This window comes from Polyergus mexicanus, unplaced genomic scaffold (genome assembly GCF_030449975.1).
Source record: "Polyergus mexicanus isolate NDT 795.1 unplaced genomic scaffold, iyPolMexi1.0 SCAF_7, whole genome shotgun sequence".
Lineage (NCBI taxonomy): Eukaryota > Metazoa > Arthropoda > Insecta > Hymenoptera > Formicidae > Polyergus > Polyergus mexicanus.
In genome coordinates, this window is record NW_027223327.1 from 109,752 (window position 1) to 129,216 (window position 19,465).

Genomic DNA, 19,465 nt, shown 5'->3' on the forward strand with positions numbered 1-19,465 from the left:
GACGCGGAAACGTTTGCCGCGCGGCAAAAGACGACACGGTAGTCGATCAACTTACAGCTTTTCCATTAGAGCGAAAAATTAATTGGCTACCAGCAAGCGTTCCCGCGTCTTGTGTGCAGAAACCATTAGCAAGCACCGAACGCAGCGCCAAACTTGACAAACTAAGGAACTGATTCGAGCACAATTTTTTCGCGCACCAGTGTCTTTCAATATTTATATATTGGAATCCTTCAACTCGGGATTTTTCTTCTCCTCCTCATCGTAGGAAATTCTCTTATTCGCGGACATGAGGTTTCCTTCAATCTTTTGTTAATTGTACAAAAGTGTTTATGGCACTTCTTAAAAATAATGATTATTTCAATTATTTGAAATATTGTCTCTTTTAACTAAACATGATCCTTGATAAATTTAAGGAAAATAATAAATTTAATAGTACGAGACGCGAATAAATTTATTAGATAAGAGTGTTTTAAATAACATTTCTATATATATATATACACATATATACAGGATGGCCCACGTAAGGTATTACAAGCTAATAACTCTAAAAATATTTGTGAAATAAAAAAATTGTTCATGAGAAAGTTTCATGTTTTCAAGGGGCCTTTCTAATTACGTAAACATAAAATTGCCCCAACTTCCCCTTTAAAGGGGGCAGGGGATAAATTTTAAAATTTTAAATGGAACCCCACATTTTTTATTGCATATTTTTATAGCTTATCTCGAGAGCTTTTCAAAACAATATAATAAAGTATTTTTTCATCAAGTACTTTTTGAATTATTTTATATCTTAATCTGACACAATTTGATATAAAAAATAATATATCTCGTAAAACATTTAGTTTTCGATAATCTCATGCGGTAATCACACCTCGGACGGTCAGCTGCGGCGTACCGCGCCGCTCCTACCTGTCTTCTGTACTCGACGTGTGATTTGTTAACTATTTTTGCTTATAATTCAAAAATTACGCTTCAATTCAAATTTTGATAAAGGAAAAATCGTCTTAGAATTGTATCAGGAATATGTCATTTTACGAACGGAAAGTTGTTCCGGAACACCTGTATACATATTATTATATTACATATTACATATGAGTACGAAAGTACTCGTTAATCAGTTTACTTATAACGTTTATATAAAACGATGAATATATTCTCTCATTTCTTTATATACAATTATTTAGTCATTAATTATTATTTAAATTATTTGTAATTTAATGTGGAAAACAATGTGCGTTTTTCTTACAATGTGCGTTTTCCTTATTTTTATTGACATAATGATTTTTTGCTTCAGCAAATAATAATAATAATAATATAATAATAATTATTATTATTATTATTCCCGTCAGGTTACTGCAATGACATTATATCTTATGATGATTTCTGACGATTGTAGTTCTTTAAGTTGTTAGTAAGTATTAATTAAGTTCTTGACGAGACAATTATTGGCTAAAACTCAATCTTTCCAAGTCTAAAGAAAAACAGACGTGAATTAATTCACTAGCCGTTTTAAAATCCGATTATGAATAATATAATGAGATAAAATAACAAAGTAGGATAAATATAAAGGAAAAACACATCTGTTTTTCTTTAGACTTGGAAAAATTGAGTATCAGCCAATAATTTTCTCGTCAAGAACTTAATTCATGATTACAGTTATGCTGAGTAAGCTAACCGCTTTTGTTATTATCTTGGTGTCTTAAAATACAAGTCTTTGGATAGTTGCGCATAGTAATATTTCAGAGAGTTGATGAAGAAGAGCACGCAGCAGAATTCGCGCATAATCTTTGAACAAATAAGTATTCTATATATTGTGTCTATCACTTATTGTTAATTAAAATATCAATGTAATTTGATTGTAATAAAATATAAGCACACAAATTATCGCGCTGGCTCTCGATTGCCTTTTGTCTCCTTCGTATGTTATTTAAAGCACTCTTATTTAATAAATTTATTCGCGTCTTATACTATTAAAATAATTTAATTTCATTATTTTCGTTAAATTTATCAAGGACTACATCTAAGTTAAAAAAGACAATATTTCAGATAATTGAAATAATCATCATTTTTAAAAAATGTCAAACATTTTTTTGTACAATTAGCAGAAGATTGAAGGAAACGCCATGTCCCTGAACAAGAGAATTTCCTACGACGAGGAGAAGAAGAAAAATCCCGAGTTGAAGGATTCCGACATACAAATTTTGAAAGACTGGTGCGCGAAACAACCGCATCTTCCGAAAATCTTAGACAGTGAATACGTGTTGTTCCTGCACAGCAATTACTACCGTATCGAAGCTGCTAAGAACACTATCGAGGCATATTATACATCCAGGACTCATTTTGTAGAATTTTTCTCTGACAGAGATCCACTTGGAACGAAACAGTTGAGAAAAGCATTTGGAGTTACGTAAGTATTCAAATATCTGTTGAAATATATTAAAAGCTTCTTCTCTTAATGTGTTAGTGAGTGTGTTCAAATAATGTCAAGCGTCAGCCGATTTCGCAATGCGAATATTTCGTTTTAGATATAAAAATTCTCATAATTGATCGCAAATGTGTCGTAAAAGATCTCATTTGTCTGAAATAGAGAAATCTGCACTATAATATTTACAGGATAAAAAAATGTTGCATAACAAATGTTTGTGTATGTCATATTAGATGTTATCATTGAAATTAAGAAACGTAAATTTAATCATAACTTAATCATTCATTTCTTTTTAAGTGATTATTATAGAGTCGACATTAGAGATGAAATTTATTTTCATTATCTAAATTTATGTTCCCTTTACATACGTATATAAATATATATAATTCAATTAATTCACACACACATACACAACAATCATGTACTTTAAAATGATCAAACTTATTTAAAAAGAGCACAGATAACATTGTCAATGCCAACGAAAGAAGGATACAAACTCGTCTATGCAAGACTAATAGATTATGAACCGTCGCATTTTGTTTACAACGATGCTATAAAGTACTTTTGTATGGTGATGGACATGTGGCTGTATACTGAAGGAACCGCCAAGGGCCATATAATTGTCGTGGACATGGAAGGTGTCAACTTTACCCACGCTGGTCGTCTCAGCCCTATAGGGATTAAGAAATATCTTTATTATCTACAAGAGGCTATACCAATCAGACTTATGGGTCTGCATTTTATCAATACCAACGCGGTTATGGATATCATTTTGGCGATGATGAAGCCATTTATGAAGAAGGAGTTGATGGACGTGGTGAGAAAAATTAAGATATTTTTATTTATGAATAGTGTGTGTAAGAAAGGGGACGTGCGTGCACGTATGAATGTGTCTGATAATGACAAATATTTTTAGTTGCATATTCATCCAACAAAGGATACGGTCGCAAAGTTTATACCATTGGAAGCGTTCCCGTGCGACATAAGTTTAGGTGGAAAAGCTAAGCCGCTGAAAGAACAATATGAGGAACAATTGAAAAAATTGGAGGATCATCGGGAATGGTTTTTGAAAGATGAAGCTACAGGTCGCGTGAACGAAGCTTTGAGAGTGGGCGAAAGCAAGACGATGGATTTGTTCGGTGTCGAAGGAAGTTTCAAAAAACTCGATATAGATTGACTTGTTTCTCAATTTCTTTAGATCAAGAACGCATCCAATAATCAAATATTATTTAAAATCTCTTTGTTTTTTCGCATTTTTACATTCGTTTTAAATATGTAATGTTTCAAATATATGTGCACCATAATTGTAAAGAACAAATAAAAGATGCGACGCTTATAACGCAATTATATGCTAGTAACATAAATAAGACGCATAATAACGATGATACCGATATAATCTAAAGTTTAATTTGAATTCATGAATCCAAAATTAAAAGTGTTTTTGCAAGAGTGATCCCCGATTATCTAGAATCTAGAGCAAGATCAAAAGTTTTATTCCAAAATAATAATATGCAATATATGACAGCTAAAAAATACACGCTGTATATAAAATCTAGAATAAATTATATTGATTTACATTTACTAAATGACTGATAAAGAGATTTAAAACGTTAATGATACTTTTTATCCACAGATATTATAATTTACATATCATATATATTAAAGTTAAAATGAAACCGTGGTAAATATTCGGATTAACTTACACGTCACGTATGATGAATCATTTTTATTTTTACATATATTGTAAAAGATACATTCCTAAGTACATGATTTGAATTTTATGGCTCTCTCTTCTGGTTCCAGAGATATGCGATTTTGAAATATTGTAAAAATAACATTTTAAGATTAAAATAGGATTTAGCTCCAATCTTCATCTTGACCTTGATATAGTTCAATTTTATTATAAAGCGTGTATTATTTAGGAATGTACTCTCTACAAAATATATATGAAAATTAAAACAATCCGTGATGTGTAGATTAATCCGAATATTTACCAAAACTATTTATACACATTTATAATGCCCGATATAGATGACATTTGATAAAAATCGTAGTGTCATCCCGCGTATTATACAAAATCCAAGTTATATAAGCAAAACTTTACTACTCAAGATTTCAAATTATGATAATCTTGTGGCATTTCTGCTCGTCAAGCGCAATTAAGCGTGTTATTAAAATATAAAATTGGAAGAAGAAAATCTATAATATATATATTTTTTATATAATTGACATTCCCGTAATTACAAATCTTAATGAGATAAGAATAATCGTTATATTAATGAGATACACACTCTGCATACGCACGTTTGTATGCACATAGGGTATATTAATTCTGTCAATCGAGTTCTTAAAAAAGCGTCAGCCATAACTGAATTATAATATATTTTACGTTATTATATCTATACATATAGAGAAAAAACCGAAACAGAGTTTATCTAACTAACAATAAGATATGTAAATAAGATTGGCCAAGATGGCAATGAGATAACACGTCGTTTAAATAAGATAAAAACAATATGTTTTTTGTTATTCGGTTAATAATGTTGAACCTCATTTGTTGTGAAATCTGACATTCACTGTTTGATATTGCGAATATATATGTATATGTATAGAATATATTACGTAGAATGTTTTCTGCATGCTGCGCAATCTTTTAGCACAATCATTCTTGCATTGGACGGCTTTTTCAACGTGTTGGGAACGTTTGAACATTCTCCTCGAGAAATCAGTAAGTTGTCGACTTATCTCGTGCGTGGTATCGTTATTCTGCGCTACATTATCTGGATTTATAGGACAGATTCATCTGTAAATAAACGATCAAGAAATATCGTAATGTGATATAACTCTTTTTACTGAATAAAAATATTATTACAGCCATGTCAAGTGTAACGTTGCCGACTCGATACGTCACTATAGAAGAAGAGTTCAAACGGAATCTGGAACTCAAAATGTCAGATCTGCAAATGTTGAAAGATTGGACGGACAAGCAACCTCATTTACCAAAAATAGAGATGTTTTATTTTGTTTTATTTCTTCATAGCAATTATTACCGTCTAGAATCGACCAAAAAGACAATAGACAATTTTTTTACCTCAAGAACGCATATGCCGGAAGTGTTCTCCAATAGAGATCCGATTGCATGGAAAGAACTACGGAAGGCTTTTACCGTCGTGTGAGTTTCACATTCGTGTTAAATTATTAATATCGAAAAGAATATTCATGTTATAAAAATTTTATAAAGTTTCTTATAAAGAAAAATTATGCCAAATAATATAAAAAAGATTCTTCCGATAACATATATAGAGCGGCTGTACCATTGGAGCAGAAAATTAAAAAGGAATACATTATGACGTTTGGCAAGTTTTTGGATCCGGATCCAAGTAAATTTGACTATCTTGAATGTATAAAGTATTTCTTTATGACATGTGAAGTACAAAATCTGATAAGAGGCACCAATGAGGGACTAATTGTCATCATAGACGCATCGGGTTTATCCTTTGCTCATATCGCTCGTTTAAATTTAATGAATCTGAAGAAGATAGTATACTATATACAAGAAGCTAGCCCAATTCGATTAAAAGCTATACACATATTCAATACTGGGCCCATAATAGACACGCTATTGAATATGATAAAGCCTTTTGCGAAAGCAGAATTGCTCGAGCTTGTAAGTTAGCAATGTGTTCTTCGATCATATTACAGTTATGTGTGAGAAAAATGAAAAAAGGAGAAAAAGTGAGAAAACGAGCGGTATATATGTATATATACCACTCGTTTATGTGTATATATATATATATATATATATATATATATATATATATATATCTAAAATTATATATATTTATTAAAATTATATATATATCTAAAATTATATATATTTATTAAAATTAAATATATATCTAAAATTATATATATATAATTATACATCTAAAATTATATATATATATTAAAATTAAATATATATATCTAAAATTATATATATATAATTATACATCTAAAATTATATATATATATATATATATATATATAATTTTAGATGCACTTCCATTCGAGCTTGGAGACTGCGCAGAAGTTTCTGCCCATCGAATCTTTGCCAAACGAATACGGCGGAAAAGCGGGATCTATCGAGGAAATAGTTACAAAGCACATCAAATTATTGGAAGAATTCCGCGAATGGTTTCAATACGACGAACTTGTAGGACGGGTGAATGAATCTCTGCGAGTGGATAAATGCCAAAATACGGAAAATTTATTCGGTGTGGACGGTAGTTTTAAAAGATTGGAGATTGATTAACCGAATAAATACGAAATTAAATATCTTTACATAAAAATTGTAATTTTTTATGCTTTCCTCTGTAAATGCCGCAGAGCATCTTATTCTTGTGTTAAACGATATTTTTTTTTTTTTTAACTCGCATTATATCAACATATGTACCTTTGTACAAATGAATAAGAAAGAAGAAAAAACGTAATTTAATTATATTTAATTAATTTGATTATATATATATATATATATATATGTATAACTATATTATTGGCAATAATAATATATTACAGTTATATAATTAAGTTACTCGATGAATTATTATGGTTTATTACGTGGAGTATATGTTATTAATTCTTAATTAAGTGTTTCTCTCCGGTTGTGTTATAAAAATGCACTACGAGAATCTTGACGTGTATATGTTGCGATCATTTAATGTCCATATTACACGTTTCGCAATCCATAATTTCATACAGGCTACTCTAATTACGATTGGTTTATAATACAAATTAGGCTCGTACACCCGCAATAAAAAAGCATTCTAGCAGTACTCGCTAGGCCTTTGTACCGTTCGTAACATCTTTGCTAGCTTTGAAAAAATCGCGTGAGAGACTCGAATGAAAAGGAAGTGTAAGATAATACCGTATTTTTTTAAATTTGATTAATACGATACTATTGAGTAATTCGTTCAATTCGTGTACATATTAACTCGTGTGTACCATGTGTACCATACATAATATTAAATGTTATATTTATATATCAGTAATTTAAAAAAATAAAAGATTTAAAAGTATAAAAAAATCTACATTTCTAAAATATTGTATGTATAACATTTGTAAAATTTTTAAAATCTGTAAAAAAATAATAATGTATAATATTTAAAAGTCAAATAAAATAACTCTAATCAACATCATTGCTTATATTAGAAAATAAGACGTTCGTTACAGCCAAGTTTCAATAATGTCAATGATAAAATCCATTACATTGGAAGAAGAAATGAAGAAGAACCCTCAATTGAAACTATCAGATATACAATCACTGAGAGAATGGTGCGAAAAGCAACCGCATTTACCAAAAATTGAAGACAGCTTTCTTGCGATGTTTCTTCACAGCAACTATTATCGAATGCAACCGACAAAGAACACGATTGAGAATTATTACACGACTAGAACGCATGTACCAGAATTTTTTTCCAATCGGGATCCGCTTGGGGGAAAAGAATTGCGACAAGCCTTTAAAATCGCGTGAGCATATCATTTTTAATATTAGTAGTATAAAATTTGTTCCATGTATGCGTGTGTATAGTAGCAATTTAAAATATTTTGTGATACAAATATATTTCTTTGAAAATCTTCACATACACATAAAAAAAGTAAAATATATTATACAAATTGTATGTGTAAATTGTGTGTGTAAATTTAAGAAAAAAAATTAAGATTATATAGTTTATATTTTTTAAGACATATACAATATAATCAATACTTTAATCAATACTACTAATATATCTGATATATATATATATATATATATATATATATATATATATATATATATTAGTGTGTATTATATTAATAAATTTAATTAAAATATAAATTTTTTTGGCTTAAAAAGGGCTAATCTTCCTCTAAAAGGAATAACAAAGGACGGTTATAGGGTCATGTACGGTGCATTTCTAGATGTCGATCCTTCTCGTTTCGTCTACAATGACAATATTAAATATTTCCTGATGGTGTGCGATGTATGGTTTCTGACGGAAGGTACGAATAACGGTTACATTTATTTTGCTGATGCTAGCGGACTGTCCTTTGGTCATATCGCACGAATCAGCCCATTAGGACTAAAGAAATATTTATATTACATACAAGAGGCAGCACCAATACGTCTGATGGGAATCCATTTCATAAATGCGCCACCAGCTATGGAATTGTTAATGAATATGATGAAACCATTTATGAAAAAGGAGATGATAGATATGGTAAATATCGCTAAAATCAAGATCCATATTAATCAGCTTTAGTTATTTGCCGAGAAATGATTACGTAATAGCAGTAACCGCATTTCCGACTAGTTCGTCCGCAAGTAGTGCTGATATAAATTGCATTTATATCGCAAATAATTTCTTTAAAGATTATATTTATTTCTCTAAAGAGTTGAGCGCGCACAGACCTAACATTATGCAAAATATAGAGATTTTTGATATTATAGATAAAGAAATAAAGTAAATAAGTAAATAAAAAAATATATATACAGAGTATCTCTAAAGTCTGACTCCATCCCTAGATTTCGGAAACGGCTTTAAATTGGGAAAAAATATATGTATGTGTGTGTGTGTGTGTGTAAACTTTCCGTAATGTCCGTAATTTATTGGGGAGGGGAGGGAGGGAGTAACGCGACAAAATTTAAAGTCACATAAATTACACTAATTTCAATCTTTCTACTTTACACTCGCGCGAAAGCTTTTTCTCAATTGACAAATCTCTTTTAGATACATTTTCATTCATCGTTAAAGAGCGCTTCCGAATACGTTCCGATAGACTCATTACCGAATGAGGTAGGTGGGAAAGCTGGTTCTATGTACAAACTGGCCGAAATTGAAGTGAAAAAGCTCGAGGACCATCGCGAATGGTTTTTAATGGACGAGGCGACTGGTCGTGTAAACGAAGCATTAAGGATCGATAAGAATAAGTCAGCAAGCGATCTGTTCGGCATAGAGGGTAGCTTTAAGAAACTCGATATAGACTAATAAAAATATTATATGTCTCCTATTTTTATTGCGCTCTTATATAATATTTTTGGAAAATATTATATAATGCAACTCTATTTATGCGAAATATTTTACATTTTGCAATATAATGTTGTACGTCACATGCATTTTATGTCCAAAATAAAAAAAAAACCTGTTAATGCAAATTTGTCATTTTCTCTGTACAATTCATGAATAATTTCTATACCGATTATATAGAATCCCCTACAAAATCAACGTCTTACTTTAACGGAATCTTAATATCAATTTTAATTACAAAGATATAGCGTTATCAAAAATTTAAAAAAAATCTCACTGTCAGTGAAAAATATGATAATTTTTTGTACTTTTGCTAAAGAAATAAAATTGAGCGAGGAACAATCTGCAAAAAAAAATATATAATCAGAGGTTTTACGACGCTCTGTATACCAGTGCTGTTTAAATTATGTGAGTCGGCACGCAAACGAGCAGGTAGGAGACGAACTAAAGAGAAAAAAATACACGCTTGCCAGCGGTTCTGCTATGCGTAATGTACAAATCAAGGTAAACGAGATAAAGCAGGTTTTTTTTTTTTATATTACGCTATATAAGAAATCAACTGTTTATTCCCCTGCTGTTTATTATGCGTATCGTTACGATAAATATGCTTATTATACATATTCTTATAAAAACATAAAATAATCATGAGCAGGCTACGACGAGTCGTAAGATTTCACAGTTGAATTTCTCAGAGATGTGTTAAAGCATACAGATAACGCATGAAGTAAGGAAAAAAGAAGGAAGATCGGTAAAAAATTACCGATCTGAATTTATCATGAGGCACATATTATAATCCTGAAGTGAATTAACAAACAAATGTAATACATACATTCTATAAACTCTAAACTATACTATATACGCATTCTTGTTTTCTCAAAAGACAAAGAGTCACACGTGAAAATTCCTATTAATTTACTAATTTGTCAGTTTATTTTTAACAAGATTGATTATTGAAAATTTAGATTTTCAAATAACCATTGTATACTAAAATATACGTATATATCTAAATAAAATGAGAATCGATGCTATCGATATTAATAGATAGGATAAATTCTATTAAATATGACGTGCAAATGTAATCTGAGGCAAAAAATAATTTTGCGATACACGAGTATGGATTGTGTTCTTCATTATTATTGAATTAAAGAGATGTTTTTTCGGGGGGGGGGGGGGAGACGCTTAGAATTTGACAAATAAAAAATTGTTGTAATAAATAAAAAATAGTTATTACGTCCTTTTCACTAAAATTTGGCCATAATATTCTACAAAATACAATTCAACGATACCTGCGTTAGATGTAAAAATATATATTTATCTTGTTGATAATATAAACTATAAACTATATTTTCTCCTCTATCGCTGTTATTTACTAAAGATGTTGTCGTCTCCATCAAATCGTGTCGACTAATCGCTAAATATGTCATGAAGTCGTGAATTTTGACGATACATCGTGATGTAATTTTTCTTACATTCGTTTTAATACTTATTTATCAACGTATGATAATGCAATCTTTAGCATGCCAATGACAAACACTATTTTCACGCCATTTTCTGACTTGTATATTTCTTATTGTCAATGTCATTCTAATAGATTTGCTATGTTTCACTTTTATGAGAGATACACTTCTAAAAATATGTATAGAGTCATGCATACGTAATGAAAAATGCTAGATGATGATTATTGCATGTAAAGTTTTGCGCGCGTGTATGTATACAAGTAGTAGTATCCATATAATGAATTATTAACATTATTACGACAACAGCGTTTAAATTATTGCGATAAATATCGCATACACGATTTTTAGATTGCATGTTTCTCGCTTTTGCTGAGTGGCATTAATTACCTCGACATTACTTCGACGTACTTCGATGTCTAATGCAAATGAATTTTCAACGTATATTCCCCCATTATTCATGGAAAATGGCATGTTACATGTATTGAAACGTGCTCATTATCAGATTCCAATGCGGCTTAAAAGGTCTATATCTCAATACAAATCTCAATCAGTATTTCTCGAGTTGCCGAGCGGAATCCTTTCATCTGTTTAATCTTCGTACACGCATATTCGAGGTGAAATTAATTTATTTGGTCGCGCAATATTATCCCCATCTAAAAAAGACATGTTATGTCGATACTCGAAAGTCTCGAAGTGTATTGTTGTCTCTTTTCCGCGATGCCGATTGGTTCTGTTATTGCGCTTACTTCGTAAACGGCTGTCATTGCATATTTTGAGAGTTATTTTGTGTATATATCGCTAAAAATATTTAATGAAAATGAATAAATGGCGCGCGCGAAGCGCGCGTTGTGTTGTTCTAGTCGTTGGTAAATTTTGAATAAATTAATGAGCTACATCTATATAATTTATGTCTATACTTATGTCTATACATTTCATTAAACATTTCATTAAACATCTTTACGATATACACAGGAAATAACTGTCAGAATATGCAATATATTTGATTTGATATCCAATTTCAAAGTACATCGATTATTGCTTGTGGATATAGGTATGTAACTTGTTTATCACTCATATTTGACGTTATGTATAATTCTTAAAAATAAGCTCATTAATTATATCCTCAAAAATAATCAATATGCTTCAAAATTAGCTCTAATAATTCAAAAAATATCTAAAAATTGTTTAATCTAAGCGGCCAACTGAAACATTGCAATCGATAAAAAAAGGGAAAGACTAATTAGAGCCCGGACGCGGTACTTAGAGCGTAATAAATGTGTGTGATGTCTTTAAGAAACGATGTTAATGAACATAACATAAATTAATAAATAATTTAACTAAACCAAACGTTTCGGCCCACTTTGGGTCCTTATTTGCAGTGCAAAGTTATTATGTAAATGAGTTATATGCACGTGTCGTATAAATAAATATACAAAACATATTACATAAGAATTAATACGCATGCTTATTAACAATCGTTGATAAGAATTAAAAACTAAAAATTAAAAATTAAAAAGATATCTTGGGAGATATCTTATAGAAATATAGAAATATGTTTTTAGATTTCTAAAATGTTGATAAATTTATTTACTATACAAAAAAACATAACGGATATATTAATTGCCTGTCGTCCAAATAAATTTTTTAAGTTTTTAAATACAAACTTTCTGTTTGATAGCTGCTTACAACAAACATAATATTATATTATGTTATAATATAATATTATAGATATTATGTGTTGTCAATATAAACATTACTGCATTATTTTTGATTGCATAGTCTTTCACATTAAACACTAATGCTTTGCGCATACATATATACATTTAGTTATTTATTTATTTATATACATATTTTTCTCTATTCGTCTCTTTTTCTCCCTCTTTCTCCCTTTTCTATTCTCTCTCTCTCTCTCTCTCTCTCTCTCTCTCTCTCTCTCTCTCTCTCTCTCTTTTTCTTTTTTCTTTTCTTTTTTTCTTTAGAATCGTACAGACCAGAGCATAAAGGCCGTATCATACTACGTATTGCGGACGCGGATTGGATTTGGATTACGGATTGCGAATCGTCGATCATCCAATCAGATCCTTGGCTACTTCGTTCTGATTGGATGAATGACGATTCGCAGTCCGTACTCCAAATCCGATCCAAGTTCGCAATACGTAGTGTGACACAGGACTTAGACGTATATTATTACGCATACACATCCAACCAGATGCGCACTTTTACACCCGCATACACAAGCGCGCGCGCGCCTATAAATTAATCAAGTATACGTGCCATAAACTGTTATATAAATGTATTTATAAAATTCCACAGAAATAATGATATCAAAGAAATTGCGCCAATTAAAAATAAAGACTCATAACGAAACATCGTATAGCGTAGAAATACCATACATAGGGAGTCCAACTTATAATAGTGTTACGATATGCTTACAATATTATACGCGCGCAATATGTATAGTTATCGAATCGCTCGGTAAACCAGTTTATGTAAATATATAAGTTATGTATTATGCAAATAAATTATATGCATGTGTCGTGTAATAAATATGCAATACGTAATCTCTACAAACTATCAAAATATACGATCTCTACAATGACAGCTCAGTGAAGTAAGCACAGCGAACTAATCAGCATCGCGGAAAAGAGGCAACAATATCAATAATATGCTTTTTTAAAGAGGGATAATCTAACATAATGTGTACTTACGATTAGTGTGTCTATAACATATATACAGACAATACAATAAATCGTCGTGCAATTTTCCGTTATACAAAATCTTCTAGAGAAGCGTGATCAATTTCGTCAGGTATATTAATAGACACATGAATAAAAAGATGTTCGAAAAACGAGAATTTTTTCAAGTATGTTAATTTTAGTTCTCTAGATAAAGAAATCGACAGTGTGAACCATGGCTTCGATAGATTTAGTGCCGTTCGAAGAGGAGCTAAAAAGAAATCCTGAATTAAAAGAAACGGATATACAAATGTTGAGAGAATGGTGTGAGAAACAACCTCATTTGCCAAAGGTATCAAACAGCGAATTAGCATTGTTCTTACACAGCAATTATTACCGACTTGAGCCGACAAAGACCACTATCGATACCTTCTTCACAGTTAGGACACATGTACCCGAGTTCTTTTGCAATCGGGATTTGACGAACAATAAGGAACTCAAAAAAAGCAAGCAAATTGTGTAAGTATGTATATGTATATATACGTGTATACATATTATTTCGACTTATATTTATATTACATATGCACAAATATGATAAATGTTTCTCGTATAAGGAGAAATGTCGCGTATAGAATAAAGACGGCCTTTATAAATTATCAACAGAACACAACAGATTTTGGAAGGAACTACTAAAGATGGCTACAAAATCATCTACGGAAGATTACTGGATAGCGAGCCGTCGCACTTTGTTTATAACGACGCGATGAAATTGCTAAATATGGTAATAGATTTGTGGCTCTATACGCAGGGTACCTGTAACGGCCACGTAATATTATTCGATATGAAAAACGTTTCTTTCGGTCACGTTGGCCGTTTGAGTCCCATGGGACTTAAGAAATTCCTTTACTATTTACAAGAGGGTTTGCCGGTTAGGCTGAAGGGTTTCCACTTTATGAATGCTTCTCCGGTAATCGATGTCATTCTGAATATGATGAGACCCTTTATGAAGAAACAACTGATGGATATGGTAAGATTGTAATTAAATTATATATGCATACAGCGTTCGTCGACAGATCCGAAATTGCATATTTAAAAGAAGCAAAGAATATAAAAATTAATCTTTTATATATTTGATATACATAAATTCTTTTAGAGAAAATATGCGTTTTTAAAAATATAATATTTTACATGACTAAAAAAACATATCACCGCACAAATTGCATTCTATTTAAATCATCTTTTATTTTGAATAAATAAAAGGAAAATACTTTATTTTCGCAATATATGTGTGTATCTTTTTCTTAGTTATTAAAAAATTAAGATAAGTAAAATAGAAGTATATAAAAAAAACATACATTTCACTAACTATATATGAATTTTAGTTCCATATGCATACTACAAACGACACTCTGGAGAAATTCGTACCACTCGAGGTTCTTCCGAATGAAGCGGGCGGTCAGGCCGGCCCGATACAGGAGTTACACGAGAAGCAGATAAAAAAATTGGAAGATCACGTTACTTGGTTTCAAGAGGAAGAAGTTAATCATCGTGTCAATGAAGCGCTGCGACCCGGCAAAGCAAAGACAGCTACGGATTTATTTGGCGTCGAAGGAAGCTTTAAGAAACTCGAAATTGATTGATCAAATAATAATCTTTGAATCTTTTACAGTGTCGACGGTATTTCGAGTTATTTTCAACATACAATAGTCTCCCCAATCTTTAGAAATAAAAACAATAATCTAACAACACATTTATCAGCACTAAATATTTAACAAATTTCAATAGCATCAAATGCAGTACGACGATAGCAATACGTGCTACTAGCCATTGAAAGATTATATTGTAAACACATATAATAGGTAAACACATTGCAATTGCACAAAAAAGAGTTAAATGATATAGATTATAAGAAGTTGACATTATATTGTATTATTAATGTCATATATTTTAATCAGATTTCTTATTTATCCTTTGTGCCTATTTTTGATGTGCGTATAATGTAATAATCGAACTTGATTACCTTGATTGATCATAAAAATAAACTGTCTAGATAGAACTTTTCTATTGATTGCAACTTTCAAACAAGATAAGTAAGATTAATCATTCTTTTCATAATTATATCAAAAAAAATTTTTACGTCAAAAAGGATCTTAAGACATGCTTTTCTCATATTAAAAGTACTTGTTTTTTTGTGTTTAGTTCAATATATCCTGTTGTAATATAGACATATTATATAATTGTATAATTATATTTTCACATAATTAACTTTGATTATGATTAATGATAAATTGATCTCGTTTGACATGGTCGTGCATCTTTTCACATAATGCATGACATTTTGATAAAACGCGAGACATCTCGATTTTTATATCTAAATAAATACTGTACAAAATGCACGAGACATTAGCACATAATCAACTATATCGTTTAAATGTAACCAATATAATACAGCCAATTTAATCCAAACAAAATAATATAAACATTAATAAAAAATGAGCAATAATTTCTATTTCTATTTATATATGCTAAAAATTTACATTCTCTTCTTCTTTATTCAGTTTGATTACAAACAAACAAAAATAAAATAAAATTAGTAAACTAATAACGAAATCAGTATAATAGCAGAAAATAGAGAATTATCGTAAAAATAAATTGACAATTGTAGTTGCTGTTAATATTCTGGTTAATATATATTATATAATACAAAATTATTTGCTTAAGCGACAGAGAGAGAGAGAGAGAGAGAGAGAGAGAGAGAGAGAGAGATTGTCTTTATTTGTCTTCATGATAATATAAAAATTTAAATGTTTTTATTTATATTTATTTACAAATTTCATTTCGTTTACATTTTATGTGTCATATTTGAAAGTTATATCGTGCTGTGGAGAGATCTTTACGCGATACCTCTTTTGCGACAGGATTTCTTATAATACTTTCACCATCAAGCTAGCCTTGCAGTAAACGGCAACACGCGCACGTGAACATATCGATCCAGATAAACAATTTAAACTTTGTCCCATAATGAAACACTTAATTGTAAGTATGCACAAAAATTTACGGTTTATTAATAATATAAATATTTCGAACAAATCTCTGCGCCCTCCATTTAATGCGCAGATATTCTTTTTGCAATTTCTTTTTTTGTATTTTAGTTTTTTTACTTCATTGTACGGTAATAATATTATTACGGCAATAATATAATATTTCTGAATAAGAGAAATTATTTAAAATAAAGTAAGAAAATATATATATATAAAAAAAAAAAACATTATCCGAATAAATATGGTCCCATGTGAAAAGATCCTTCAAAACATATAACGATTTTCATGATGAAATAACCGGTTGATTTCACAATTCACTCATCTGGAATTGTAATGATACGTACATTTAGTTATGCGCTACGTTGTTGCGTTTCTTGCAACGTTTGTAATGAATAATATTAGACATATCATTCGTTTCCCGCTAATTGTTAAAATTTTTGTCGCTCTGTTGCTTGATTAGAAAAAAGTATTATATAAAAAGTATTATATAAAAAGTATTATATACATACACACATATATATATATATATATATATATTATATATATATATATATATATACATATATATATATATATACATATATAGAATCTAATCTTTTCTTTACCAAGAAAATTTTAAGAATAGACTTTTTAAAAATTATTTTTATCAAAATTAATAGATTTAGAAAGATATTAATATTATAAATATAAATATAATTTTTGCTTTTAATTTAATTTTAAACTTTGATACACGTCTACGGAATTTATATTATTAGAATCAGCAATATTATTAAAGCATTATTACTATATTATACATTAAATTTTGAAGATAGTCACTGCCGCCGCCGCTTTCGTTAACGTTTGTTTGGCGGATGTATTACATACTCTACCGAAATACCGGATAACGATAACACCACCATCACCAAAGCCATACAACTTCCAATATGAAGCAGGACGATACCCGGGACACGTTGATCGCGTTCATCAAGAAGTCGGAGATGGAAATGGAATTATTCACGGTAACCGCAGTTCATATATGTACACCATATGTATTCGTTGATTAAAGCGCGTGTTAAACGCCAAAGACGAGATATAGATCTCTACATATTTCTTTCTAAATACCTAAATCTGTCTCAATCATTTCTCATTATTTTGCTAATACTAATTACGATTCTCTATCGATCACAAACCTATTTGTATTTAATCTAAGAATAAACTAAAAAAGACGTAGCTCGTCACTTATGCAAATTGAAATATCATATTAAAATAAAACAGATATATTTTGTAAATCCATCTTCTTACGTCTTATGTTTCTCTCAGTTTTCCTTTTCTTTTTCTATATAATCTCTTTTTCTTTTCAAAAAAATAAATTGTAACACGCAGGAAATTAATTCTAACGTAAATGAATGATTGATTCAACGCGCGATGATTGAATAATGGACGGGAAAAATCTTTAATGATGCAATAATTAGAAAAAAAGATTGTAGTGATAATTTCTGCAGTCACGACATTTTAATAAATACGCGTATATTTTTCAGGAACATATTCGTATGTCGATCCAAAATACAAAGTACGAACAGTCGAATACAAGGCTGATAAAAACGGATTTCATCCTGTTTTGATCAACTTTGATGACACTCTTACTCAACCCGCCGATTCGGAAGCTGTAAGATTAGCTAAGGAGAAACATATGCGTCTTTACCAAAAGATCGCGGAAGCAAACGCTCATAATGTTCCAATAAATTTGCCACAGGTAATTGTTTTATACATCCATTGATATATAATCCGTCAAAGACAAAAAAAAACTGAAAAATTTATTTTCAAATCATAAACAAACTTGACAATTATAATTTAAAAAAAAAAAAAAGGACAATTCTACATAGCCTATCTTTATTTTTGACTCTTTGATTTTCTACTTTTATCTAGTATCTAGTACATCGACGATATTGTGTCGTTTAAAATTGTAACAATAATTACAGACCCTTTCCGTATTGTAATCAGTGTTAGTTTTCTAAAACTGATGAGAAAAATAAAGAAGCAATTTGATTATTTTTTGTGCCTGAAAAATACGTTCACATTTTTCAAGAATTTAAATACCTGGATGAAGAATGGTTTAAGATCTAAGTAAATTGCTCGCGCAATTTGCGCTTTTGCGTTTTTTTTGTATTATTTATGTTTTTCTTTCTTTTCCGTTGCTTGATTTACTTAATTGCTCGGCAGGATTCAGCCAGCGTGGCAAGAGCGAAGGACAGACATGATGAATTGTATCACAGGATCGCGGAACAACACGCAGCCATCGCTGCGCAAAGGGAAGCTGAACGACTGGCTTACGAGGCAACTTCCGTTGCCAATGACGTAGAATGACGTAGATCGTAGATGATCATCGGACATGTTAAACTTAATAACAAGACTTGTTATACTTTAATAACAAGAAATATATCGCGCGTCGTCTCAGAAATGCGTATTAATGCTCATAAATATACTCATTATGATTTTTTTAAGCTGATTCGAGAGGATGGAGAAATGTTGTCGCTCGATTTATGAATAAACATTTTTAATCTTTGCTAACCTATAACAAAATAATGTGTGCTTGTTGTTGGTTTTAAGACTCTATAGTCGCAATCCTAATGTATTCGAATAATAATACTTTAGAGACATAAAAAGAGAAACAATATGAAACAAATATACTGTAGTGAAACGATCGTCGTATTTATAGATGAATTTATAGAGATATGACAGATACCTAATACGAGAGAAATAAGGCTATTAGTTACCGTAACAAAATAAAAATCTTAACAATAACCGTAAAATAAAAAAGAATTGAATTTTTATACAAATTCCT

General features: G+C 30.2%; 5 protein-coding genes and 1 long non-coding RNA gene across 14 annotated transcripts; 5 read left to right on the forward strand and 1 right to left on the reverse strand.

Moving 5' to 3' along the window:
• Nucleotides 1-1,690: 1,690 nt before the first annotated feature.
• LOC138935131 (alpha-tocopherol transfer protein-like) lies at nucleotides 1,691-3,769 on the forward strand. 2 transcript variants are annotated; one of them, XM_070299552.1, is made up of 4 exons: nucleotides 1,691-1,799; nucleotides 2,103-2,407; nucleotides 2,879-3,242; nucleotides 3,342-3,769. In XM_070299552.1, the coding sequence occupies exons 2-4, from the start codon at nucleotides 2,124-2,126 to the stop codon at nucleotides 3,600-3,602; spliced, it is 909 nt and encodes a 302-aa protein (XP_070155653.1). In that variant the 5' UTR covers nucleotides 1,691-1,799; nucleotides 2,103-2,123; the 3' UTR covers nucleotides 3,603-3,769. The 2 variants fall into 2 exon arrangements, with proteins under 2 accessions (XP_070155653.1, XP_070155654.1); XM_070299553.1 differs by having other exon boundaries at nucleotides 1,705-1,795; nucleotides 2,097-2,407.
• Nucleotides 2,744-10,868, reverse strand: LOC138935134 (uncharacterized). The gene is made up of 3 exons (XR_011447218.1): nucleotides 10,758-10,868; nucleotides 5,048-5,228; nucleotides 2,744-3,096 (listed from the first exon to the last, which is right to left on the reverse strand). It is a non-coding gene; the product is annotated as an uncharacterized lncRNA (long non-coding RNA).
• LOC138935130 (alpha-tocopherol transfer protein-like) lies at nucleotides 5,015-6,868 on the forward strand. 2 transcript variants are annotated; one of them, XM_070299550.1, is made up of 4 exons: nucleotides 5,015-5,153; nucleotides 5,300-5,597; nucleotides 5,729-6,092; nucleotides 6,462-6,868. In XM_070299550.1, the coding sequence occupies exons 1-4, from the start codon at nucleotides 5,024-5,026 to the stop codon at nucleotides 6,717-6,719; spliced, it is 1,050 nt and encodes a 349-aa protein (XP_070155651.1). In that variant the 5' UTR covers nucleotides 5,015-5,023; the 3' UTR covers nucleotides 6,720-6,868. The 2 variants fall into 2 exon arrangements, with proteins under 2 accessions (XP_070155651.1, XP_070155652.1); XM_070299551.1 differs by having other exon boundaries at nucleotides 5,140-5,230.
• On the forward strand, nucleotides 7,015-9,546 carry LOC138935132 (alpha-tocopherol transfer protein-like). Of its 3 annotated transcripts, XM_070299556.1 has the most exons (5): nucleotides 7,020-7,319; nucleotides 7,637-7,933; nucleotides 8,301-8,446; nucleotides 8,555-8,664; nucleotides 9,175-9,543. In XM_070299556.1, the coding sequence occupies exons 2-5, from the start codon at nucleotides 7,650-7,652 to the stop codon at nucleotides 9,430-9,432; spliced, it is 798 nt and encodes a 265-aa protein (XP_070155657.1). In that variant the 5' UTR covers nucleotides 7,020-7,319; nucleotides 7,637-7,649; the 3' UTR covers nucleotides 9,433-9,543. The 3 variants fall into 3 exon arrangements, with proteins under 3 accessions (XP_070155656.1, XP_070155657.1, XP_070155655.1); XM_070299555.1 differs by having other exon boundaries at nucleotides 7,015-7,319; nucleotides 8,343-8,664; nucleotides 9,175-9,546; XM_070299554.1 differs by having other exon boundaries at nucleotides 7,023-7,319; nucleotides 8,301-8,664; nucleotides 9,175-9,539.
• A 567-nt stretch (nucleotides 10,869-11,435) lies between the features above and the next one.
• Nucleotides 11,436-15,276, forward strand: LOC138934630 (alpha-tocopherol transfer protein-like). Of its 5 annotated transcripts, none has more exons than XM_070298590.1 (5): nucleotides 11,455-11,542; nucleotides 13,665-13,736; nucleotides 13,807-14,122; nucleotides 14,267-14,630; nucleotides 14,986-15,276. In XM_070298590.1, exons 3-5 carry the CDS (start codon nucleotides 13,839-13,841, stop codon nucleotides 15,241-15,243), a joined length of 906 nt encoding a protein of 301 aa, XP_070154691.1. In that variant the 5' UTR covers nucleotides 11,455-11,542; nucleotides 13,665-13,736; nucleotides 13,807-13,838; the 3' UTR covers nucleotides 15,244-15,276. The 5 variants fall into 5 exon arrangements, with proteins under 5 accessions (XP_070154689.1, XP_070154691.1, XP_070154688.1 ...); XM_070298587.1 differs by having other exon boundaries at nucleotides 11,466-11,542; nucleotides 13,608-13,736; XM_070298589.1 differs by having other exon boundaries at nucleotides 11,484-11,542; nucleotides 13,643-13,736.
• Nucleotides 15,277-15,370: 94 nt separating this feature from the next.
• On the forward strand, nucleotides 15,371-19,379 carry LOC138934632 (uncharacterized). Its single transcript, XM_070298591.1, has 4 exons — nucleotides 15,371-16,639; nucleotides 17,453-17,642; nucleotides 18,162-18,376; nucleotides 18,844-19,379. Exons 1-4 carry the CDS (start codon nucleotides 16,625-16,627, stop codon nucleotides 18,985-18,987), a joined length of 564 nt encoding a protein of 187 aa, XP_070154692.1. The 5' UTR covers nucleotides 15,371-16,624; the 3' UTR covers nucleotides 18,988-19,379.
• Nucleotides 19,380-19,465: the final 86 nt, after the last annotated feature.

Bases quoted from the DNA above. Each gene is read 5' to 3' on its own strand.
- LOC138935131 (XM_070299552.1), top strand. From the start codon at position 2,124: ATGTCCCTGAACAAGAGAATTTCCTACGACGAGGAGAAGAAGAAAAAT. The intron at 2,408-2,878 runs GTAAGTATTCAA...TTATTTAAAAAG, and splicing joins AGAAAAGCATTTGGAGTTAC to AGCACAGATAACATTGTCAA. The intron at 3,243-3,341 runs GTGAGAAAAATT...AAATATTTTTAG, and splicing joins AGAAGGAGTTGATGGACGTG to TTGCATATTCATCCAACAAA.
- LOC138935130 (XM_070299550.1), top strand. From the start codon at position 5,024: ATGTATATGTATAGAATATATTACGTAGAATGTTTTCTGCATGCTGCG. The intron at 5,154-5,299 runs GTAAGTTGTCGA...ATATTATTACAG, and splicing joins ACATTCTCCTCGAGAAATCA to CCATGTCAAGTGTAACGTTG. The intron at 6,093-6,461 runs GTAAGTTAGCAA...ATATAATTTTAG, and splicing joins AAGCAGAATTGCTCGAGCTT to ATGCACTTCCATTCGAGCTT.
- LOC138935132 (XM_070299554.1), top strand. From the start codon at position 7,650: ATGTCAATGATAAAATCCATTACATTGGAAGAAGAAATGAAGAAGAAC. The intron at 7,934-8,300 runs GTGAGCATATCA...TGGCTTAAAAAG, and splicing joins CGACAAGCCTTTAAAATCGC to GGCTAATCTTCCTCTAAAAG. The intron at 8,665-9,174 runs GTAAATATCGCT...AATCTCTTTTAG, and splicing joins AAAAGGAGATGATAGATATG to ATACATTTTCATTCATCGTT.
- LOC138934632 (XM_070298591.1), top strand. The intron at 17,643-18,161 runs GTAACCGCAGTT...TATATTTTTCAG, and splicing joins TGGAAATGGAATTATTCACG to GAACATATTCGTATGTCGAT. The intron at 18,377-18,843 runs GTAATTGTTTTA...ATTGCTCGGCAG, and splicing joins TTCCAATAAATTTGCCACAG to GATTCAGCCAGCGTGGCAAG.
- LOC138934630 (XM_070298588.1), top strand. From the start codon at position 13,839: ATGGCTTCGATAGATTTAGTGCCGTTCGAAGAGGAGCTAAAAAGAAAT. The intron at 14,123-14,266 runs GTAAGTATGTAT...AATTATCAACAG, and splicing joins AAAAAAAGCAAGCAAATTGT to AACACAACAGATTTTGGAAG. The intron at 14,631-14,985 runs GTAAGATTGTAA...TATGAATTTTAG, and splicing joins AGAAACAACTGATGGATATG to TTCCATATGCATACTACAAA.